This window comes from Mustela lutreola, chromosome 7 (assembly GCF_030435805.1).
Source record: "Mustela lutreola isolate mMusLut2 chromosome 7, mMusLut2.pri, whole genome shotgun sequence".
Taxonomy (NCBI): Eukaryota; Metazoa; Chordata; class Mammalia; order Carnivora; family Mustelidae; genus Mustela; species Mustela lutreola.
The window spans coordinates 74,870,495-74,896,003 of NC_081296.1; the positions used below are offsets into that span (position 1 = coordinate 74,870,495).

The 25,509-nt window shown below is 41.5% G+C and overlaps 1 protein-coding gene across 8 annotated transcripts in view; it reads left to right on the forward strand.

Annotated features, from left to right (window-relative positions):
* Positions 1-25,509, forward strand: part of GALK2 (galactokinase 2) — a 105,247-nt gene that overhangs the window by 77,611 nt on the left and 2,127 nt on the right. For all 8 annotated transcript variants that reach the window (XM_059181491.1, XM_059181490.1, XM_059181492.1 and 5 more), the window contains one exon: positions 18,286-18,487. In XM_059181491.1, coding sequence (XP_059037474.1) covers positions 18,286-18,487 — 202 coding nt within the window. The remainder of the gene's footprint in view (positions 1-18,285; positions 18,488-25,509) is intronic.

Genomic DNA, 25,509 nt, shown 5'->3' on the forward strand with positions numbered 1-25,509 from the left:
GATGTGGAATCCACTGTTCTCTTTCAGCCAAAATTAGTTTCTTTACCTGGTTATGAGTGTACGTTGGGAGATGTGGACCGTGACGTGACAGTGTAGGAAGAGATGTTTACAATCAAACTGTAGCTCACAGCCTTTGCTAAGCCAGCCAGACTTCCAAAGGCTCATGGACAATTGTTGTTTTCTCTTTCCAAATTTCTAATAATTAGATTTGGAAGTGCTCAGAGGCCATTAAAATTAAACACACAAAGGAAAACCCTCAAATCCTTTAGACATTGTTTAGAATGGCCACAGTCCATTGCTAGGAACTGGCGAGGAGTAATTTAAGTAGTAGTTGCCAGGCCTTCCCGACAGGTAGGAAGAATCTAAGGGTGTGATATGGTGTGTGGGTTTCTAGAGGCTCAGGGGCCAGGCTGATTTGAGGGAGGGGAAGGTGTCTCCAAAGGTGTAAACCACGAGGAAAAGACGAAGCTGTGGTCAGAAGCAGGAGAGGTGAGCACATATGGCTGGCACGGGGGTGGGCCTGCTGCTCACATGTGCTGTGCTGGGCTGGACATGAGTCTCAATGCTTAGATTAGTAACTGCCTGGGACCATGGGTGACAAAAGTGCTGGCCAGTTGCCGGCTAATTTGTTTGGATCCTGTGATTTCCAAAGCCATGGGCAATAATCAGGCTTTCGAGCAAGCACAGGGCACTGACATTGACTGCTCTTTAGGAAGACGTCTAGAGTAAAAAAAAAAAAAAAAAAAAAAAAAAGTGTTGTTACTTGCTTTATGGTTTACATATTCCTCTTCACTTGCATCATATAGTTTGAATTTCACAACAACTCTGGGCCACATGGTTATCTTCATTTCATAGGTGAAGAAAGTAAGGTCAGAGAGGTACAGGATTTGTCAAGATTTACAAGTTAAGTGCTAAAGCCAGATCCCAAATCCTTCTTTTCTGATTTAACCCAGTTCTCTTTCTGCTATTCATTTTTTTTTCTTTTTTCTTTTTTCTTCTTTTTCTTTTTTTTCTTTCTTTTTTTCATATTAATAAGCTGGCCTTAGCAACCCTGCACCATCAGATAATATTGACTTTATTTTGGTTGGCCCTAATTTTTTTTTTCTTGGAACCAGAGAGAGGTGATGAACGTAGGTTACTTTGTGGTTGAAGAGTTTCCTTTTGGCTCTTTCCCATTCTGGTGCTTTGGTCTAGGAGTCTAAGATCATGTGGCATCCAGTAGCTTGCTTAATTTAAGGAGCAAACTCAACTTAACCAGAACGTGCATGAGTTGTATTATAGAAGAACTGCGAGAAGTGCTGTGGAATTTCTCATTTGATAGAAGTGTGGTCCTCATAGATGATCTCAGTAAGGCGTAAGAAAAGTGATTTGTTTTTATGTGATGGAAACATATAAAGGTACTTCATAAAATAAAAACAGTCAGTTGGTCAGTAATCTCATTTTCCAATTAAGTGTTCTCAGATATTAAGGAAATTGATTTTAAAAATAGCTTATAAGCTATCAGGCACTACATTCTATTACCTCAATGCATTTAATTGTTCTTTAAGAATTTTGGAAGAAAAGTTTTCTATGAAAAGTCTAGAAGAAATGCCAAAGGAAAATATAGACCTTTCTAGAGTTTACAGATATTGGTTGAGCAGAAGTCCTTAAAATCTGGTGATGGACTTCCAATAATGCCAAATAAAATGAATCCTTCAGTTTTGTTTATTGTTTTCATTTTCACAATATAATAGATTCTTATGAAACAAAGTATTGAAAGGATAAATCAAGTAACTATTTTTGTTATGCACAAAAGATATGCTTTAAGTTGTTTCGGAAATCAAGTGTGGGGAAAATTAGCTTTCACTTAGTCCTTTTCCCTTTCCCTCTCTATCTGGCCTCTCTGTTTGTTGCTCAGTTCCTGTTGACTTCTTGACTATCTGGCCACAGAGGGCAGGATCATGCCAGGAGTAAAGGGCCTTTATTTTCCTGGAAAATAAAACTTTGATCTCTGATCACTTGGGGATAATGCTTCCTTTGTGGGTTTTCCTCTGTGCATTATATACCCCTATTTATTGGTTTGCCTTCCCTTTTTGAATGTTTAAGGAACTAAACATGAATGTGAATATACCTTATATATATGATTTTAAAGACATGACATCTTAAAACTCTCAACTTCTGTAGGAACACCCAGTATCCTTGTGTTGGAGTCACACCAGTGATCTGTGTTGTGTACTAGCCAGTGCCTATGCCACTGACAGGAATTTCCCCCTAATCCTACAAGGCTCCTGAACCACCCTGGAGTCACAAAAGTGGGAGAATTCTGGAATTTTCATCTCCTTGGCATGAGACTTTTAAAAGAGCTAAGAATGAAACAAATTCTGAAGGTACGTTTTGAGGAGCAGTTGACCCTTACAGTAGTCTTAAATATATTTGGCCATCTTGAACTGAGACAGAATGAATCTATGAGCTTGACCACTTCTTCATACTCTGTACCTTCAAACCCTCAAGTTCCCCAAGTATCTCATGTTAATGTGATTTGGGCATGGCTGGTAAGAGAGGATGAAGTGTGATAGAGAGTTGTTAGATCAGCGAGACTAAACATTGACTTCTGTCAGACACTCTGATCCTCTGTGTTGAGGACGAGTGTTTTCCTCTCTCTAGGAAGGTCATGCTTGGGTCCCGAGCCCTTAGATTCAGGGAGACCATACCTGGTATGGGGAAGGCGGAAGGGGACATCTACCTGCCTGACAATAGCAGACCCATGGACTCTGGTGACTTACAGCTATGAAAGCAAGCTGGAAGCAACTTTTCCAGCTTCCTATGAAACTCTCACACAGTAGTTATGAGAGTAGCATTTCCCAGAGATAAACCCTTGAAGAGTCACAGCAACTAAATATGAGCCACGAGGAATCATCTCCGAGGATTTTTGTGCACCTCTGTATTTCCATAATGACTAGCACATGTTCGCTGAATGAATAAGACTGACTTAAATGAATCTTCTTCTCTCCATATAGAGAAGCAATAGGTGGAGGCCAATTCAAGGAACTCAAAGTCTAAATAAAGGGTGTTATATCTAGCTTTTAAAAAAATTCTGTTCATCCTGTATTAATAGTAATAATGGTATTAACAACATCTAACACTGAGTACTTACTATGTTGTAAGCACTTACACTATCTAAGTTCTTTTAAAATATTTGCTGTACTTGTCCTCCTGTTTAGAGTACCTGCATGAAAGTCCTTTTCCAGCATGGAAACTGGTATAAACACCTTCAGACACATACATTCAAATCTTGATGCCTTCACCCTTAACATGGTCCACCCCACCCTCCTAATTTGTTCATACTGTTGAGATATGACAATCAAACTCCCCAAATTAGGCAGCTCCTGGGGAACAAATAATTTTTTGGTAGATGTTGTTTTTGTTTGTTTGAAATTCTGTTTAGAAGAGAAATACAAATACATTTTCCATTACAATACAAATTAGGCTTGTGCTCATTGACATAACTGTTAATAATGCTGAATATTCCTTTTTCATTCTATAAACAAAGAGTGATATCAATATTCTGCAGCCAACAGAACATTCTGTCTTGCATCTCAGTGTTTTTGACAGTGGTCTTTGAATTCACACTGGACTTTCCTTAAAACATTTGAAATCTTGGGACGCCTGGGTGGCTCAGTTGGTTAAGCGGCTGCCTTCGGCTCAGGTCATGATCCCAGCATCCTGGGATCGAGTCCCACATCGGGCTCCTTGCTCGGCAGGGAGCCTGCTTCTCCCTCTGCCTCTGCCTGCCTCTCTGTCTGCCTGTGCTTGCTCGCTTTCTCTCCCTCTATCACTGGCAAATAAATAAATAATCTTTAAAAAAAAAAAAAAAAAAAAAAAACATTTGAAATCTCTGTAAGTGAAATAGAGCACAGGCTACATAGATTCAGTTTAGAGGAACATAAGGGATAAAGATTGGTTTCAGATGTTTTTGCTGCTAGGAACATTTGTATGGTAGGTTTCAAGATTTTGCTATATTACAGATGAGGAAACTGAGGCACAGAATGGTTAACTAGCCCAAGGTCACACAGCTGAAAGTGGCAGAGTTGGGATTCAAGCTCATGCAGTGATTCCTGAGCCCTCCCTCTATGTAAGCACTCCCTCTTAACCACTGATGTGGGGCTATATCAGGCTTTTATCAGAGAGAAAGAGTTTTATTATTTAGATCTGACCACATGTAATAGTACGAGCTGTTTAAACAGTACATAAGGAGCTAGAACCTGAAGTGGACAAGAAAGACAGTGAGGCAGTGATGATTGATGTGAAGTGGGGAGCAGTAGGGACAAGCAGGAACCCATGAGGATGAACAGAAACAGGAGTTTCACCACCTCTGGGCCTGCAACTTTGATGATACCAGTGTCCTTCGGGGGAAGCTGAAAATGTACTTGGCCCAAGAGTCAGAGAGGCTGAAAGGAGAGTCAGTGGGATTGGGACGGGGGTGCTGTGGACTGAACTGCTGCTCCATGCCAGTGAGGTGAGCTGGCAGAGAAGTGATAAGGTACTTGAGCTGCTATTGCACCTGGTGTCCCAGCTTAGACCACTGAGGCATGAAAAAAAAAAGCCTTTCATCTTTCTTAATATATTTTTTTATTTGCTTGTTTCTCCTATAACCACTATCTTTCCTGGTCCTGCCAGCTACCTTCTTCACCCCATCTGCCTCCTTGGCCTTGGCATTGCTGGTGCCCCTGGGCTGCTCAGCCCTGACTACCACCTTGGTCCCAGCCCTGCCAGCCTCCTTGGGCCTGACCTTGTAGTTCCTGGCTACTTCTCAGCCCATATGCCTTTTTGACTCTGGTTTTGTAGGCCATGCCACTCCTGGCTGCCTCAAGGGAAGGGAGAGGGAGGAGAAGAAAGGAAAAATACGTGTTTTTCTTAAGTCTAGGATATGTGACTTGACATTACTCAGTATTCCTTTTGCTGGAATCTATCATGGATGTATCTCTACCTTCAGAGAAGTGAAATCAGCAAGGGGTCAGGTGTGAATTTACTAGACCCTCTGTTTTTTTTTTTTTTTTTAAATTTAACTTAATTTTATGTTTTTTTTTTCCCCCAGTGATCCAAAATTCATTGTTTATGCACCACACCCAGTGCTCCATGCAATATGTACCCTCCTTAATACCCTCTGTTTTGAGAAGAATGAAGCTTCTGTGGGTAGAAGGACAGCTGATGTCTCACTGTGTGCCATGTTGCCCCTCTGCTGCTTTAGATTCAGCAAACACCTTGTATAGTCTTCATCTACCTAAGAGGACAGAATCTTGCCATTCCTCTTTTACTTTTTTGCTATTTTTGCTTTCATTTTCACAGTTTTAAGTTTCCATGAAAGTATTTTCTTTGTATTCAAAGCTGCTTTTCTTACAGTTAAATCTGTTTATTTTGGTCAAAGTTACCATTTCCTGTATTGAGGTTTTCAAGCTGATTATGCTCTAGTAACAAGACCAAAATCTCAGTGGCTTGACCCCTGAAAAGTATCTTCTCTCCGCATATTCAACTCAAGGCAGCAGAGGATTCTGTTCATCTGAGACATATAGGGACCCAGCCGTGTCAGGGGGGCAGGGGGAAGGATGGGGGGAGCAGGGGATCTATCTCAATACATTTGTCCATAATTCCTGTGGCCAGAGGAGGGGAATATTGCTAATCACTCACTGGCTTTTAACATCCCCTAGGGAGTGACACCATCACTCCTACACTCATTTCATTGGCTCCAGTAAGGCACGTGGATGTGAAGAACTTCAGTGGGGGTGGGGAAGTGCAGTTTGTTTTAACATGTGTTAGGAGCATGGGGAACATGTTAGAGACATCCCTAATGACAGCCACACTTTCCTGTGCTGTGTAGCTCTGAGTCTCATCCTATCAAATCTTAGTGATGAGAGCCAATTTCCTTGCTCATGTAAAATTATGAAACTGGCCTTTCTTTCCAGACATCTGGGACAATGAATATTGTTCTTGACCAAATTCCAAGTATTTTCACTTAAAAATTAGACATACTGTGATCTCTTTTTATGTTGCACATTTCTCTCACAGGCATTTTATCTGCACTTTGGTGAAATCCTTCCTAGTTCTTGGCTTGTCACTTTTTCTCTTGTCTAGTGGAGTTCACACAGACTCTTTTCAGAAGACTGTTTTTCTAGAGTCTTAGGGTATGGTCCAGGAAAACATCTCTTGTTTGAAATCAGTTGTGTACCTCCTATGTCTTTGTTATTTTTCAAAGCACCTAGCTTTAGGTGGAAGGAAATGTTCTAATAAGAACTTCTAAGACAAACCATAAGTGACTCTTAATCTCACAAAACAAATTGAGGGTTGCTGGGGGGAGGGGGCTTGGGAGAAGGGGGTGGGATTATGGACATTGGGGAGGGTATGTGCTTTGGTGAGTGCTGTGAAGTGTGTAAACCTGGTGATTCACAGACCTGTACCCCTGGGGATAAAAATATATGTTTGTAAAAAAATAAAAAATTAAAATTTAAAAAAAAAAAGAACTTCTAAATTAGAAACTGTGTACTTCCTCCTTTCCACATGAATTTGTGTCCAGTTTGTTTCCACACAGGTCTAGAGAAGTAACTAGGTATGGATCTAGGGACTTTGAGCAGGTTATTACCAAATTTTAATATTAATGACAACAAAATAATGGCCCATTGTGTCTATCTAGACCTTCATACTTTTAGCCTCATGAAATCTTGATTGATCTTAATTTGTGCTGCAGATTTCCTGATGAGAGCATGACATAGGACCACTTTATGTTCAAGGGCAGAGACATAGCATTGCTTGTTTTTTTTTTTTCTCTTAACTCTTGAGGAAGCTGGTTCTTCATATTGTCTTCAGGCAGGAATGGGGTGGGAGACAACACAGGAATGAGCACCTGCAGTCCGTTCGTGCTGCTGGGAAGCCTTAATTCTAGCAAGGGCTATTGATGCAGCAAAAAAGACCGGAGACCTCCTCCCTGGGAATAGCAGTAACATTTAGTCTTTTAATGAGAAACTTTAAAATGTTCTAAGAACAAGGAATATAAAATTCTACTCGATTAACCCAAAATAGCAAGGTCTATACTTCCTTTCTGTGTTTTAGTCCAACAGGGAAAGGGGGCAGAGAGGATGCAAATCAAAAGGGAGCTGTCAGACAAAGAAAAAGGGAAAAAGAATCTGATAACGGGAGAGAGACTAATGTGTACATGGAGCTGGCTTATGAACAAGTGTGTAAACACAAACACAGAGAGAGAACAGACCCACTCAGGCCTGCGTGCATTTACTCCCCACGCTGGGCCACAGGGGGCTAGCTGCGTAAACATGTGCGTAATCGCGGGCTTCTGTGAACCAGCATCCTCCTCATCTGTCTCTGCCGGATATGACCGGCTATGTTGCAAGCCCCTGGAGAATAGGAACACCTCATGAGATGTTTGTGAGAGTGCACCCCTTTTCTCTTCCCTAATACCACACCACATTTTGGAAAGCCCAGCTGTAGTGTGGGTCTACTGTCTTCAGTACTTGCCATGAGGAAATTAAGGGGAGGGTCCCATTTAGCCTGCGTTGGAGCTCCCTCACTCTCCTCCTTGTGCCGTGTCCAGGTCACCTTCCTGGTCTGAGCTAGTGCATCCCTGTCAAAAGCAAGCTCTGGGCAGCGGCCCATGCAAGCAGGTGGGTCTTGCATGGTGGGTGACAGAGCTTCTCACTTGCTTAATCTCTTCTAATTTGGCAGACTCCTACTTTTGATCATAATGGCAAATAATGAGTAATATGAGTAAATAGGGGTAAATTTTTATTCCTTTATTCAATAAGTACTCAACTGCAGGGCAACTATCCAAGCACTGTGCTAGGGCCTGTGATCAGTAAGGCCAGCATAACCCAACAATAAGATAAATGCTGAAGTGCTCTGATGAAAATATAGTACTTATTTCTCAGATAAACACAGTTTCCCTTTGCCTCTCCTTGTCCTTTTTGCTCCCTCATGTTCCTCTTCCCCCACCCCCCGTAATTCAATTAATAGAAGATAGCAAAGACAAGAGCTCATTCCATTTATGCTAAAATATTAGGACAGGCCAGCTCTAGGCAAGTGTGACCCTTGTTTTCCATAGTTCTTCATTCAGCTCTGCATTGACCAAGACTCCTTCCCAACTCCGGAGGCCCCTTTTCAAATGCCTTGAAATTGTCTTGTCCTTTCACTTTTTCCAAGAACAAAATTTTAGGGATGTTCTGGGAAGTTCATGGGCAAGTAGTTTGCTCAAGAAAGAGAGGGAAACAAAAATGCAGCTCATCCAGGAACTAGCTTTAGATTCTTTCTTCGTTGATGGGGTGGGAGCCAGAAGTGAACATGTGTTGAGAATTAGTTGAGAATTATTGAGAATTTATTGTTACATTCAAGACTCTTTATTAGGTTCTAGGGTCTGGAGAGGAGAACACACCACTGCTAATGAGTCACAGTGTTTCACTGCTGCTGGGGGTGGGTGCCAGTTTTTGGCTACCTAGGCATCCAGGCCCCTTTCCTAGGGAAATCTCACGTGTGTAGGTTGATGAGAGAGTGGGTCTTGCTTCCTGCCGTAGCAGCTGAATGGTCCGATTTGCCTCTCCCAGGTCGCTTTTCATCTGGGTGTGAGCAAGGGCCTCAGGTTCCTCCTGGTGTTTTGGCATGTGCTTAATTAAGTCTGGGGCTTTGAGTCCACTGGGCACAGGGTCTGTTGTTAAGGTATCTCGAGTCTGATGTCCTATCTAGACTTGTGAAGTGACTGTGACAGTGTTCTTAGCTGCTATAAAGATGAAGACAGCCCAGCCCTTGCCCTTGCCCTCCTAAAGCAGAGTATGATGACTGTAATTAAAAGGGAACACAGTAATTAGGGGGACTCTGTCGTCATCAGAATGGCCCTGGAATTAACAGGGGCCTTGTGTGTTGCCAGAGTATAAATACAGGTGTGGGTGACAATAGCAGAGTGAGGCAAAGCCTTCAAGGTCAGAGAAGTAGAGTTTATTATGATGCTGACAATGCTGGCTCTCACTGCTCTTGGAAATCTGAGCAAGGGAAGTTAGAAACATGTGGGATGTCCTTACTCTCCACAGACAAGATGGCATTATGTTGTGGATTTGCAAATATTCACAAATGACTCTTGGAATGTAGTTTTCCATGGATTAATATGGTTTGTGTTGAAAGTGCTTATATATATATATTTTTTTTTTCTCTTCTGTGGTTTTGCTTTTAAAAGCAGGTAAAGATTTTTTTCCTCTTAAATGTAAAATGCTAATGTAATTTAGTGTTTGCAGCATGGGAATGGGATGCTAATGTGGCTGAAAACAGCAGTTCATTTTTTGTGGGTTTGACCATTTCAGAAACTTCACATTTCTGAAAAAATATTATTATTAGGAAAATAAGTTTGAAACCACAGTCCAACTTCAATGAGGAATATATAGTGTTTTTCCATTCTCTTGCTTAAATAGTCCAAAGACTCTATGCCTCAGAGCAGGGACTTATTGTAACTTTGCTGCATAGGAAAACAGAGGACTCCAGAGCAGATTCTGAAGTGGTTTTCCCCATCCACCTCTGGGTTGCTGTTCTTGGAAAACAACTCTTGGGTTAGCCCAGTGGAGCCTTTTGTTTTGAAAAGAAGCTGGCCAGTAGCGTGTAGTTCCATGGGGGTACAAAGGCAACTGAGGACTCAACTGCTTTTAGCTCCTCGCCCAAACACCAGCAAAGTGTTTTGGGGTATGACAGTCTCAGAAAGATTCATTATATACGTACATGAGAAAGATTTCCAGTTCTCGGCGCTCCTCAGACTGACTCCTAGGGCACACTGGGAGAACCACCCTTTTAGCAGGACTGATCAGTGAAGGAGACTTGAAATCCAGTTGTGTGAGGGAAGCTGGGTGGTTGGTCTGTGGAGGAGAAAGCGTCACTGCTAGTAGAGTCACGGTATTTCACCACTGCTGGGTGTGGGTGCCCTAGTTTGGGCTACCTAGCATCGGGTCCGATTTGCCTCTCCTAGGTCACTTGTCATCTGGGTGTGAGCAAGGGGCTCAGGTTCCTCCTGGTGTCCTGGCATGTGCTTATGTCTCATAGAATTTGTGAGCTCTCCAATATCTTTAAAATAAATTACTTTTTTGGTTAAGTTAGTCCATATCGGTTTCTGTTGTTTACAAACAGGAATCCTGACTGACATAATTGCTAAAAGCCTATAATGGTTTTTTATTTCTAGCTGGAATTTATAACCTGGATCCAAGCATAGCCTTATGCAATCTTGTGTCTGTGTTGTACCATATATAGAATTTTGGATATTTGTGCATTCAGATGGGGGGAAGGTCTCTAGCTTTGATTTGACTCTGGAAAGTTTCTATAATTCTAAAAGGGCCAAGAACCACTTACCTACAGGGTAAAATTTAAATACCTCGATTTAGGGTAACTTACAAAACTTTGATGATCCGGCCTCTGTCTACTGCTTCAGTTTTCTCTTTCATTGAGTTTCCTGTTGCTTCTGCTCTTTGTCCTCATTCCGTGCAAGTTACAGCTGAGTACTGTGGATTCTCTAAAAGTACCTCGTGTTTTTTAATCTCCGTGTCTTTGTTCATGATGTTCCTTCTGCCTTAAATTCCCAGTGCTTTTCTTGGCTCGTTACCCCACCTTTTAGTGGGTTTTCTGGGTACCTGCTCATCTTTTAAATTCAGCTGGTTTCACCTCTTCTGTGAAGGTCATAATCTCTGTGCTCCTTCCCCATGGCTCACCTGGTTCCAGCTTTGCCAGCAGCCATGTCATGTTAGCAGCTGGTGTGAGCGTGTCTTCATCAGCTTGGGGCATTCTTCAAAGCCACTGAAGGTAGCTGCACTGTACAGGCACGTCTTTGTGGAGAAGTGAACCCCTTTGGGGGCAACAATGGGGATGTCTGTGGACAAATGCCTCAGGCTTCCCATCTGCTGATGGGACTATTCTGATGTACCTTCTGCATGGTTCTCCAGAGAGGCCCCTGAGCAACTGGGCCCTGAGTTGTCCACAGTGGTGCTCTGTTTGCCACCCTCCGTTGGCCTTTCTTCTTTCCTATCTCCCTTTCCTTACTCCTCTGCTCCTGCTTCCTACACTTCTGTTACCTGCACCCAAGGCTTTGTCTTAGCCTCTGCTTTTGGGTCAGTCCATCAGGACAACCTCTTACAGTCATGCCTCTGTGTTAGCTCTCAGGAGATGCCTTAACATCTGTTGCCTTTATTGTCCTTATTTAGTGATTTTTCTCTAGTAAACTATTATGTCTTTTTTATTTAAAAATTTTTAAAAATTATTTTCATTTATTTTTCACTGTGATAAGAACAGTTAACATGAGATCTATCCTTTTAATGCATTTTAAGTGTAATTATTGTTGAATATACGTACATTGTTATACATCTTACTTGATAATCATCTTATTTCACTGAACTTTATGTCTGTTGATTAGTAAGTCCCCATTTCCCCTTCTTCTGGCCCCCGGTAACTGTTACTCCAGCCTTTGATTTTGTGAATTTAATGACTTTAGCTATTTCCTGTAAGTGGAATCGTGTAGTACTTACCCTTCTTTTGTTGGCTTTTTGTCTTATTTAATTTAACATAATATCCTCAAGGTCCATTCATGTTGCTGTATATTACAGAATTCCCTTCATTTTTAAGGCTGGATAATATTCTTTTATATGTATATACTACATTTTTTAAAGCCATTCATCCACTGGTGGACATTTAGTTTGCTTCTGTATCTTAGCTATTGTGAATAGGGCTGCAATGAAGGTAGGAGTGCTAGCGTCTCTTTGAGATCCTGATTTCAGTTTTTTTGGATGTATACCCAGGAGTGGAATTGCTGTATCATACAGTAGTTCTATTTTTAATTTTTTGAGGAACCTCTGTACTGTTTTCCATGGTGGCTGCACATTTTGCATTCCCATCAACAGTATGCAAGAGTTCTAGTTTCTCCACATCCTCACCAACACTTGTCTTTTGTTAAACTATTACTTCCTGAGGGTAAAGAGCTCATGTTACTCATTAGTGTTCCCTCAGTATTAACAGAGAAAACGGTGTCCTCATCAGTGTGTGAAAAAACACAAGACATGAGAGCTTTTCTCAGAGCTGTGTTTACATGGCTCTCAGGAGCAGAACTAAGACCAATCAGTAGAAGTTACTAAAACACAGAGTTTAGTTCAATATGGAACTATCAGTGCACCCAAAGGGGGGGTATTTGTTAGTAACCATGGCTCCTTATGGCATGGTGACTCACTTGGTTTGCCCACTCTTCCCTCTCTAGCCAAGAATTCCTATAATAGAGAGCTTTATGTTAAAAGAGAACATGCATATACCTATGGGACCAGGCAGGCATGCAAACTAGTGAAGCAATCTGAGTATCAGAAAATTGGGAATGGAGGGAACTGTGTAGAAATAAAGTGTATGTATTCTGTCTAAAAGGGATAGCTGCTCCTCAGCTCCAGCCAATGACATTTGTGCAAGAATATAGGTTCAGTGCTGCCAGGCTTCAGTTTTTCAAGGGAAAGCAGAAATCCAGATTCTTATATTAAAAATTCCCAGTTTGGAAAACAATACGTGGGTTGAGAAGGCATCACTGGGGCTGGATATGGACCATGGGTTGTTAGTTTGCAACCTTTGTGTAGCATATGTAGCAAAGGAAGTTAAAACTTCAGGTGTGAGGACAACCTCCTTGAGAGATTGCCCCAGATTCTGGTCAGTTTGCTCTCTTCAGGTCTGTAAACACACTCTGCCTGTTCCCAGCTCAGGCCTTCGGTTATCCTTTCTTTGTAACAAGGAAGCTCTGTGGTTCGGGCTCTTCTGTGATCCTTCCCATTACTGTTGTGCCTCCCCCAAACCCTGTCATCTTAGTGCACCTTCAGCGGCTCTGGCACTTGCATGTCTCCTGCAGTTCATCACTTGTCAGTGGTCTCAGAGCTTGTTTTCTCTGTTTAACTGAGTTGTTGAGTTCCTCATATCCAGGGCTCCTATTCCACATGTCTTTCCTATCATTTGGAGCATGGTATGCGGCACATAGCAGGTGCTCAATAAGAACTGTTGGTTGACTGATGCTCGATGGCCATCTTGCTCAGGCCTTTTGTCATCACTCTTAGTAGAAGATGAGGTAATAAAAAGTCTTGTAAGTAAAAAAAAAAAAAATTGAGTTAGATTAAATAAGTGGGACTCTTTTAGAAATTGAATAGGCATGCCCCCCATCTCCTGTTGATCAGCTGCTCTTAGAGCTTTTATGAGGAAATGGTGCCTGGTGTGTTACCTCTACCAGAGACTCTTTCTCATCCTTTCTCACTGAAGAGACAGCAAAAGAACCAATCATCTGTTCCCCTTTTTAGATCCATTGATTAGAGATGGGTTCTGATCATAAGCTATGTGGCCATCCTTTTAAGGTAAAAGTGAGCAGCAGACAGCTTTTTGTTACAAAGATTGTCTAACAGAAAAAAATTATCTTAACTAATTTTGATGATCTATTTCTCTTCCTTCCCTTTTATTTGAAACACTTCTTGTATGTTTTAGAAATCTCCTTTCTTCTACATCTGTGAAGCAAAACACAATATAAACAATTTTGTCATCTGTGATAATGCGTATTAGGTACACTTTGGACACGGGAGTTTACTAATTCTCTTTTAATCTTCTTTTAGTCAGCTTTTCCCACTTTTTTTTGGTGAAGTTGCTAGTAAGCATAAACTGCCAAAATAGTAGGTCTTGTCTATTGCATTTGTCCCATAATTGTTTACTTCACCAAGTTTTGCCACGAAGACAAGAAACTGACCATTCCTTCAGTGAACATTTATTGAGCCCCCATGGTATGCCAGACCCTATTTCAGCTGCTGAAGATGCAAAAGTGAAATTCTGTAGACAAGGAAGGCCCTTGCTTTCCCAGGGCTGATCTAGTGGTGAGAAACAAACACAAACTGATGAACAAATATATATAAGCAAGACATTTGGGATGGTAGTAAGTATTGGGAGAATAAAATAGAATCGAGAGAATACATATGCGAGGGAGTTACTCTGGAGTTAAGGGAAGGTCTCCTTGAAGCTGTGACAGCTGAGGCTTGAATGACATGTGGGGCCCAGCCATGTCAAGATCAAGGGGAGGAGCATTCCAGGCTAACAAAACAGCTCATGCCTGGGCCTCCGGCAGGAGCTCATGTGGTGAGTGTACTGACCTAGGAAGTCAGACGGAAGGGGAAGTTTAGAGCTAACAGAATTATTATACAAGTGAATTTATTCAGCGGCTTGTGCAGTTTAAATGTTTATGGTCATGATTATTTAGATAGATCTTAGATTCTGTGTCACGATTTCAGGATTAGACTCAGTCATTATCTAAGATTCACGCTGGAGAAAGTCAATCTTTCAAAGTCTATGTGGTATGTCCTGCTTTGAAGCCTCAAATTTCCTATGATAGGATAGGACATTAATAGTATCTGGTGTTATATTCTTAAATTAAATTTGCCTTGGAAGTCATCACGCATGTGGTGAACATAGTAAGAAACAACTTCCTTCATCTTTTAATATAATAATTGCTCTCAAGGATTGTAAGAACTTATAGACAGTTGGAACATCCGATTTTAAAGTGCACTGGACAGGGAAGAAAGCTATTGTGGATAAAGTTTCAGATTTTCTTGGATTTTTTGGTATCTGAGTAACAAGAGACCCGATGAATTGCCAGCACATAACAAGCCAGAATCCTGGATCCAAAGAGCATTTGTGATGTCCAGCCAACACAGAACTGCTTTTCCTTCCAAAGGGTGGTCTCCAAATCTTTTGTAGCCTGTGGCAAGATTTTTATATACAATTGAAACCAGATGCCCTTTCTGCCCTCTCCCTTGTTGTTGTTGGAGTTACTACCTTTGGTGGGGGGGTGGGTGTGAGCCATGGTGGTCTGTCATGTACCTTCAGAATGCCCTGCCAGAGTCCTCGGCAGATGTGCCTACTCAGAAATCTTGTGTGAAACACTGTGCAGTGGAGAATAGATTTGAGAAGGTGCCAGGTTTGTGAGGTTCTGGTCATCTGCTCGGTGCATTCTGAATGTTTCTTGTCACAAAGCAAAACACCAGTCCTAAGGTTTAGTATAAGAGACCTTTCTAAGGGGACCTGGGTGGCTCAGTTGGTAAAGCCAATGCCTTTGGCTCAGGTCATGATCCCAGGGGCCTGGGATTGAGCCCCACATTGGGCTCACTGCTCAGTGGAAGCTGCTTCCTCTTCCTCTGCCCCTTCCCTGCTTGTGCTCTTTCTCTCTCTCAAATAAATAAATAAAATATTTAAAAAAAAAAAAACACCTTTCTGGATGGTTTCTATTTTAGAATATTTAATCCCAGTGGAAAATATTTCATCCTAAAGGACTATGTAATCCTAAAGAAAAACTCAAGCATACTGTCCCTACTGGACTATATTGAGTTTTATTCCGGGCTATAGCCTTGAAATGTGCCTATATTTTACATACATGACACTGGGAATCCAGACTATCAAAAGTCACTGTGAATTCTTGATTAAAAGGAACTTATTAGATATAACAATGAAACATAATGTGTCCCCTTTGTTCAGATCCTGGTGTAAATCAACTGAAATTTAAACAACTGGGAAAATTTAATATGGACAGAATTTAATGATGGACTGCAAGAGCAGTGTAGAGTCAAGAGCCAGTTTCCAGCTGGCGCCATCATGGCTTCTCTGAGCATAAAAAATTAAAACTGAAACAGGTAAAATTTTGAGAGAAAGGACAGGAAATGATTTTGCTGAGAAGCAAAGAGTGTTTGGGTAAGAGTAGGGGAGTTTGGCTGGAGGGAAGACATCCTGCTGGGATGGAGTGTGCTGAGGGCGGGAATCTGAATTCTGTGAAACACTGGTGAGGCAGAAGGTTTGGGGCAGTAGCTGAGTAAGGCTGTCTGTCAGGAGCTCAGTCTGGCAGCGTCATCCTCAAGGGAGGTTGCAGGGAGGAGAGATTAAGACAGGGATATCAATTTAGAAACTACTGCAAAATAGTTCAAGTGGGAAAAAGGAATAAAAGTGTAAATTTGGGTGATGACAGTGGCAATATAAGGGAGGGATGATTACAAGACATGTTGCAAAAGAACTGACTAGATTTGATGACTGAATTTAGATCCTCTTTGAAAAAGGACAGGAAAATTAATAAGAATTTGCATCATTTCATTAATGCAAGCAGTTAACTATAAGTTTAATTTACCAAATATGACTGAATTGAGAATGTTTGAAAGAAAACTTTGATTTTTTTTTTTTATTAATTTATAGAAAGGTAGCTGCACCCTTACTGAACTTTACACAGATCCTAAGAATGGCTTAGGTTCCTCTAGCCATGGCTGGCTTTTTCTCAGTCTCCAAGAGTTGGACAGTGCTGTGGAAGGGAAAAAAATGTGACCTGAAACTTTTAATAAAATTTATTCGTTTGTAAGAGAACTGTGACAGCACCTCTGAAAAAGTAGTAAAAGTCTAGGAGAGGAAGCTGCAGGCTGACACTGGAGGATCAAGTCATGTAGAAAAGGCCACCCTGAAAGGATGTTCATTGTCCTCCAGTGGAGTGGCAGAACCAGCTGCAAGGAGGGAGCTGGGGAATAAATCCTCTGACCTACTCTCTTCCCTCCCATTTCTCAAGGATCTTCCTTTTCCCTAGTCTACACAGCAAGGGAACCAAGGGGGTATAATCATACTTGTCAGCCTCCTGAGGTAGAGCAGAGAGTAGAACTGAGTGTGCAGACAGGAGGTAATAGTCACGGCATCCTCTTTACAACATCTAACAACATGGGGGAAGGGGAAAGGCTTGGAAGGAGATCTTCATAGAATCATGAAATGTTAGATCCGGAAGTAATTCTCAGCCTCGTTTTAGAGATGGGAAAATAGAACCATGTAGAGGTAGCAACTGGGTACAGCTAATTGTCACAGAGCTGAGAAGAAATGACAGACCTTGTGATTCACAGACCTGGCTCTTTCCAGTAGACTGGGTACACTTCCATATAATCACAAATTCCCCAGGCCCACAGCACCCCCTCAGCCACTTCGGCAAGACTGAAAACGGTAAGAAGGTCCCAGTTGTTATTCAAGGGAGTGTATAATCATTATTAAGCCATCGCAGTAGGATGTGTTTCTGTAACTGAAGTCAGCGTCATTGTGGATAATCTAGAAAGTATAGAAATGTGTTAAGGGAAAAATAAAATCACCCTTAATTACCACAGAGATGACAACTGTTAATATTTTAATGCTTTCTTTGAATTTTTAGAAATTAAGGGCTCCTGGGTGGCTCAGTGGGTTAAGCCTCTGCTTTTGGCTCAGGTCATGATCTCAGAGTCCTGGGATCGAGCCCCGCATTGGGCTCTCTGTTTGGCAGGGAGACTGCTTCCCCCTCTCTCTCTGCCTGCCTCTCTGCCTACTTGTGACCTCTCTCTCTCTCAAATAAATAAAATCTTAAAAACAAAGAAATTAAAATTTACATAAATACACATATATGTGAATGCAAAATTAATATCAGTTGTATGTACAGTTGTGTATCTTGTTTTTTCACTTGATAGTGAATAATTTCCCATAAGTAAATTGTCTTAGAATTTGAGTATCTAATAGCGGTAACATTTTTTAATGGATGTAGCTTAATTTTTAAAATGTTCCCTGTTATTAGACATTTAAGTTGTTTCCTATTTTTTGCTATGATAGATAATGCTGTTGTACATGTATATGTGTATGTATACATATGTAAGTAATTGTGCTTATCTCTAGGATACATTTTTATAAATAGAAATGCCAGCATAAGCATTTTCAGTGCTCCTTTCTGGTGGGTCACAGTGGAAGGAATGTGGCCCAGGGATCAGATATCCTTATTGATATTCTGCTTCTCTAGTTTCTGGATGTGTGACCTCAGGCATGTCATTTCAGCCTACTATCTGTTTAACAAGGATCAGGCTGCCACTCCCCCAGTGCTGTGAGGAGAATGACACGAGACAGTCATGCCTCTAAAGGGTCTGAGGTATAGGTAGTGCCTAGTACAACTCACCTCCCCCTCCCAAGGGGATGAGTTAGTTTGCATGCACATGTGTGCACACGTCTCTGTGTGCAGAATGATGGGAAGAAAGCTTAGTCTCTTTCTCTTCTGAGACTGTATTCCATATCAAGAAAAAAGTAAAACTGACTTGGAAAGGGACAGATGTAGATAAGAAGATTTCTTTTGGTGAAAGAGAGACCTATTTAAAGTCTAAGATATTGAGAATGAAGATAGAAATGGAAGTCCTCAATGACGACTTTTCCTTGCACTGGGTTGTCCGGTAAATATGTCTCCCCTTGTTCCCTGTCCCTTTTCTTCCTAAGTGCCCATCTTCAAACTCTACCAGCGGGCCAAGCACGTGTACAGCGAGGCCGCGCGGGTGCTCCAGTTTAAGAAGATATGTGAAGAAGCACCTGACGACACGGTCCAGCTGCTGGGAGAGTTAATGAACCAGAGCCATGCGAGTTGCCGGGACATGTACGAGTGCAGCTGCCCCGAGCTGGACCAGCTGGTGGACATCTGTCGGTGAGGCTGAGAGAGCAGCGTGGTGGCAGTGGGGGGATCCTGCCAAAGAAACTGTTAATGGATGAAAACTGCAGTATTTTCATAACCTTCTAAGTGAAAGGCGATCCTTCCCCGCTTCCTCTCTGAGGTGTTGTATATAGGGCTGAACTTGTTCTCTCCTAAATATTTGAGGGAGAAAGATTCCAGAGACCTGACTCCACAGCTTTATGAGGCTGCAGGTTTGGAATCAGTTCTTCCCATGTTTCCATCTTGGGATGACTTGGTATTTCAGGAAGCTTTCCTTAGACAGGGGTCCTGTTGTTGCTTTCTCATCCTATTTTCATCACTACAACGGTGGCCCTGCCAGCATCTTCTGTTTGGTGTCCTGAGTTCGGTAGCTTTATTCAAAAGAAGGCAGAAAACAGAAAGAGGGCCTGAAACCCGTGCAGAGTGTATTCAGGGGCAGGGGAGGTTGCTTAAGGAATTACTCGGCAGGCCAGCATGTCCTGCCTTCCAGATTCAGGTTAGGCAATTTGGAGAAATAAGGATTTGACGAAAGCATCTTTTATAAATGTTTGGTTGAGACAGAAATGTAAAGAGGAAAACTCTTTCACAAAGCTTGAGAACAGCTTCCTTATAATTGTTAGAGAATGGGGATAATGGATAGAGTAGAATGGTCACTTTACCCAGAAGGGATTTCATTGACCTTGGGAGAACTGAAAGGGAAATTGGGAGAACACTCAAATGACTAGATGTTATTTCCACTGTGAGAAGATGATACAGAACTGCCTGCAATTAGTCATGAGAATGTAATTAACCACTTGGCGCCTATGGCTTGCTTCACTCGTTGCCACACTCCTAGCCTGAAAAGTTTAAATCAACTAGCTCCAGTGATCACAACTGGCATGTATAACCCAACTTGTAGAGAGATTTGAACATAGCATTGATGAGAATCCTTCTGCTGACGTCAGAGTTTGCTCATTAATTGCCAAAAAGCCTTCCAGAGCTTGTTCCCTTAGAAGTGCTCTTTTCTGAAAGTATCAAGGGCCCAGTAAATGGAAGCGACAAATATTGTTCAGTTCTAGAAATAAGAGGAAGTGGAATGATTTGTGCAGGAATCAGGAAGAAGTGTCTTTGCCTGGAAGGTAGTGGAATAGTTTGAATCCCACCTGAAAGGCAGTGAAAGGGCATTTGTCAGTCTCCTGGAATTCCCTAAAGAACTTTCTCTTCCGGGGATGGCCAATCAGCTCTTGCTCTTTTGGAGCCTACATTCTCATGGGGAAAGAGGGAGGTGACAATGAAAAATAAATTGAGTGGTAGTAATAAGTGCTATGAAAAAAAGTACAGAAGGGATAGAAAGCACCAAGGTTGGGGTGGTTAATCTTTCTAGGAATTGGTTGAAGAAGGCTTCTCTGAGGAGGTGATGTTTGAGCAGAGACCTGAAGGAAGTGAAGAATGGAGATGGCCAGTGCATCGACCCTGGGGTGGGGACATGGCTGCTGCATGTGAGGAACAGCTAGCTAAGCAGTGAGGTTGGAGGGCAGTCAAGGGGAGAGTAGCAGGTGATGAAGTATGAGAGGTAGCATGAGGCATACCACATGGGGCCTCATGGGCCATCAGCCATCAGAAGGACTCTGGCTTTGGGTGGAGAAAGGTAGCAGTGGAAGCGCTAATGGATCTGATGCCAGATGAGCCTGGCAGAAAGATTCAAAACATCACTGTGTGCGTGAAAGACAAGTATCGAGCTGACTCCTGGGTTTTTGGCCTGAGACACAGGGCTCCATCCCAGGACCCAGGAATCATGATCTGAGCCAAAGGCAGCCATGTACCTGATGGAGCCACCCAGGCACTCCAGGTCTATATATTTTTAAAGATTGGGTTCCAGTGAAAGAGTTAGTGGCTGTGTCTTGAAAGGGTTTAGAAGTGCACCTTTTGTTTATTATTTCACTTGTTTTTGAAAGCTCCTTTTTTAATAGCTTAATACTTGAATTTAACACTTAAAGCACTTTATTTCTTAAAATATTTCTGTCTAGCCCATTTTCATCTGCTGTATTGGTTTTCTGAGGGAAATTCGGTTGTGTCTAGTTTAAGGAGCGCACTCCCCTTTTTGTGGTTGTTTATGTTTGGAAAGTCAATTGCTAAGCATCAAAATTAGTTTCTGCTTACTCCATAACCATATAGGGACCAAGTTTCCCATATTGAAAGATTACCTTTTGGCATGTTGTAAATATTGGCCAGAATAGTTGTCTGGTCCTTAAATGTCTTATATAATTATTTTTTCCATTGCTGTCACTTTGACCAGCAGGTATTCCTCAAATGTTCCCATTGGTTCCCAATTCCTTAAAGGTCCTACCTGGCAGAGGAACCTGAGGATAGCCCCCGGGAGCTCTCACTGATGCCATTCCTCCCTTGAGCCAGCAAATACTTTCTGATAGAGCATTTTTGTCTTACGTGACACTGAAGTCTAAGCCCTATTTTCAAGAGCTTTAAAACTTTTTTGTGTGTGAATGGAAGGGGGGAGGGGCAGGAATGCAGAAGAATGAAAAAGATAGTGGCGATGTGGGGTGGTTAAAAGTGGGAGAGAAAGATGGCTAATGGAGAGTAGTAGATGGTAAAAGGATGGGAAGACTCAGTGAAAAATGAGACACACTTAAGCCCTGGTTGCTCCTGAAGCTTTGTGACTGTTCGCTGGGCCAGGCAGAGGCAGTGCTGGGAAGGGCCCTGGCAAGGTACATAACTCAACTTCTGGGAGGGTATTATTTTGTTTAAGAATCCTGATCAGCTCCAAACATCCCTGTCCCTTTAAAAATGTTAACAATCAAAATAATGACAGTAACAATGATGATAATGATAAAAAATAATAAATAAAATAAAAATGTTAACATCAATGGGGAAGGTGTGACCAAGACTGGGCGGCCTGAGAAGGTTGGTTGCCTTTCAGGAGACAGAAGAAGGCAGAAGGCAACTGAAATGGGTGCGAGGAGGAGCAAGGCCAAAGACCATCTTTACTTTCTAGTCCACTTGTGGCACTTCAAAATTCCTTTATTTTCCTGAAGTCCTGCTTGGAAACTATGAGCATGAAAAGACAACTAACTGATGGAGTTAATGCCTAGATACCTAGGGCACTACATACAAGCTAAAATCTTTTAAGTTTAATTTTTAAAAGTTTTTATTAAATTCCAATTAGTTACATACAGTGTAATACTAGTTTCGGGTGTACAATAGAGTGATTGAACACTTGCGTACATCACCCTGTGCTCATCACAGCAAGTGCACTCCTCCATCCCCATCGCCTACTTCATCCTCTCCCGGCTCGCTCCCCTCCAATAACCAGCAGTTCGTTCTCTATAGGTAAGAGAGTCTGTTTCTTGGTTTGTCTCCTCTATCTGTCTCTCTCTCAGTCTCTCTCTTTTTCCCTTAGCTCATTTGTTTAGTTTCTTAAATTCCAGAAATCATATGGTATTTGTCTTTCTCTGACTTATTTCACTTAGCATTACACTCTCTACTTCCATCCATGTCATTGAAAATGGCAAGATTTCATTCTTTTCTATGGCTGAATAATATTCCTTAGTGTGTATGTGTGTGTGTGTGTGTGTGTCCATACATATATATCACATCTTCTTTATCCATTCATCAACCGATGGACAATTTTGCTATTTCCATAACTTGGCTGTTGTAAATAATGCTGCTATAAATATTGGGATGCATGCATCCCTCTGAATTCGTGTTTTTGTATCCTTTGGATACAAAATACCTAGTAGAGTGATTACTGGATTGTAGCTCTATTTTCAACTTTGTGAGGAACCCCCATAATGTTTCCAAGAGTGGCTGTACCAGCTTGCATTCCCACCAACAGTGCCGGAGTGCTCTCCTTTCTCCACATCCTCACCAATACCTGTCATACAAGCTGCAATCTTAATGTGATCTAAGCTAGACTATATTCAGAAGGCATCTCTAGGTAGCTGGCCTCTAAGGACCGTGTATAAGAAGCAGCACCGCCTGACCCAAGTGGAGAGAAGATGGGGAGAGAAAGGATATTTTTTCAGTTGAGGCTTTTACTGTTTAAGAGAAAATCAGTTTAGCATCTAAAGAAAAGACGAGGGAGGGAGAAGGAAACTACATTTATGCAGTTAGACTGTTTATTGTTTTTATTAAATTCATGTTAGAAAATCTCAGTCATGTGAAAGTATAACAATGAAAGAAAAAGATGAAGCTTTTCCAATTATAAAATAACTCTACTAAATGAACAACATATAAATTTTAAGACACAGCTAAATTGTAAAGTAGGATTCATTGAGAAACACACAGCAATTTTGAAACCAAGTCAGTTATATGTGAGACAGCTCATTTGTTATTGGTTTTCCTGGTTATACTTAAGAAAAAATAGTTCATGCCTTTTGTTTCTCTTTGACACTTGCTGAAATTAGAGACCTCATCAATACTGCATCATTGTCCAAGCTATTAAGGAAGATGAATGACAAATGTTAATAGGCTAACAAAGATTACAGAAGCTAATTTGCTGTCTTCTTCAGAAGTCTTTTCAAACTTTATTCCACAGCTGTGCTGCTCAGCCTCTTGCACCCATTCTCTTGACCATGTCGGGGAAGAATGAAGTGTAAATCCATATTTGTATGTCCCTTTCCCCATGATCTCAAGGCTCATCTTCACACTCTGCCAGATAAAGGGAGAGGCCCACTTCTCTTTGGGTCTGTCTTCCACTTACTATCCCCCACCCCACCATCATCCATATCTATACCATTTGTAGGAAACAACTCAACTGGTCTTTCAGAGCCTTTAGTGGCTTACATTCCTCATATAGACTTACAGTTATATTTTCCTATACTTTCTCATTTGAACAGTATTTAAAGTTTGTGGTTTCTTGAATCTAAAGCAATCTGAAAGTGTTTTTAACTTGGCTGCAAAAATCATAGAAATTGTTCTGGAAGGTCTGTTTTCCTGAGATTGTAGCCAGAAGATTCTAGGCTTTGAAGCAGAAGCTAGAAGTCTTTCCACATATAGAATACATTACTAACAGCTTATATTTATATATAACATGCATATGTAAACTGTCTCACATGTAACTGAAAATTGTTTTATGTGCCTTGGAAAGTTCTATTTTATTTTATTTTTTTTTTAAGATTTTATTTATTTGACAGACAGAGATCACAAGTAGGCAGAGAGGCAGACAGAGAGAGGGAAGCAGACACCCTGCCGAGCAGTGAGCCCGATGTGGGACTCGATCCCAGGAGCCTGATCATGACCTGAGCCGAAGGCAGCAGCTTAACCCACTGAGCCACCCAGGTGCCCCAGAAAGTTCTATTTTAAAATTTAGCTATTTCTTGTAAAAATATATTTTGTTCAGGGCCCCCTGGGTGGCTCAGTCGTTAAGTGTCTGCCTTCAGTTCAGGTCATGATCCCAGGGTCCTGAGATTGAGTCCCACATCGGGCTCCCTGCTTAGCGGGGTGTATCTGTTTCTCCCTCTCCTCTGTCTGCTGTTCCTCCCTGCTTGGGCTCTCTCTCTCTGTCAAATAAACAAGTAAAATCTTTAAAAATATTATATTTTGTTCATTCAAAAGAAATATTTTATAGTTGTTTGGACATCATCTCTTTATTATACTTTGTTTCACATAATTGAGGTTTTCTAACATAAATTTAATAAGAAAATAAACAGCCTGGATTTATATTTTGAGATTTTAAAACAAGCATTTATTAAAAGCCACCAAATGTCTGGAATTGTGCTGGGCTGGGGCTAGAGAGATATAACCTATCTCTAAATTCAAAATATTCTGAAATAATTAACTTAATATCCATTGGCATGATATATAAATATTTTCAAATGAATAAATTTGGATTGAACCACAAGGCACAACTCCTTGCTGCTTTCTTTTTTTATAGTTTATAGCAAAGTTGGGTCTTGCTGGATCTCCCTCCACCCCGCTGCATTTGTCTGCGCCATGTATCTTAGTAAGTGCTTTATGGTCCAATCAGTTCATGTAAGTAGGAAACTTTCGTCAGGCTATATTGGGTGCCTAGAAAATTAATTATATGAATGTACTTTTCAGCGATAAAAGGATCAAAGGGAACATTCTTTATAATCTGCATCTCTCATCTGCCCTAGCCTTTGTTTTGTAGGTGTGCTCATAATAAGGCAGAGGCTGCTTTTTTTGTTTTGACTAAGCCTTCCACATTATTTCCAATCTGGTCACCACAAAGAAGTGGTATTTGGGGGATCTAGGGTTTTGGTTTTCATAAGTTTTGTATTACTTCTCTGATGTACAAGACCTCAAGGATCTGTATTTTTAATATCTTACTGTTCTCACAGGAAAAACATGGCTCACCTACTTTTCTTTCTTAATAGAAAGCTTAAATTGGTCTCCTAACTTTTGGATTTCTCCCTGAAGTTCTACGGCATATGCCAAAGGGCACAAAAAGGTCCAGTTTGGAACACTGCAGGGGAGCCTAATGCCTTTTTGAGTGTATATAGCCAGGCAGGCTGCTGACCAGCTACTGGGGCAGCCCCCTGATTTGTGACCACAAGTGCCATCGACTCAGGGGAAGAAGGCTATTGATCATATCATTTATCATCCTCTGTTCGGGAATTAGGAGCCCTGATGAATTCAGGCCATGTGATGCAGCCTAGTCCATTTCCATCTGCAGCAGGCAGAGTGGCGACAGAGCAACTCTGGAGAGTCAGAAGTGACTATATTTACCTAGAAAGACTTGTAGCTTCTGCTTTCTGGAGACTGGCAGGGGTCTGAGGAAAATAAGCCTTTTGGCACAATTCCTGTGGGTTTTGTAGTCAGTTAGAAACAACACTCAGTTTGCTTTAGGTTCAGTTTTGAAACCACAATTTTCAGAAACTGTTCAAATGAGAAAGTGTAAGAAAATATGCCTGGAAGTCCATTGACGACCATAAAAGACCTGGTTGGCTTGGGTTCAGCACAATGGCAGAGCTTGGATCTTAGAGAATCACATAGGAGGGCACCCTGTTTTCCAGACCATGCCCCAGGTGGCTTTGATGCCCTGATTTTAGGGTCTTCCA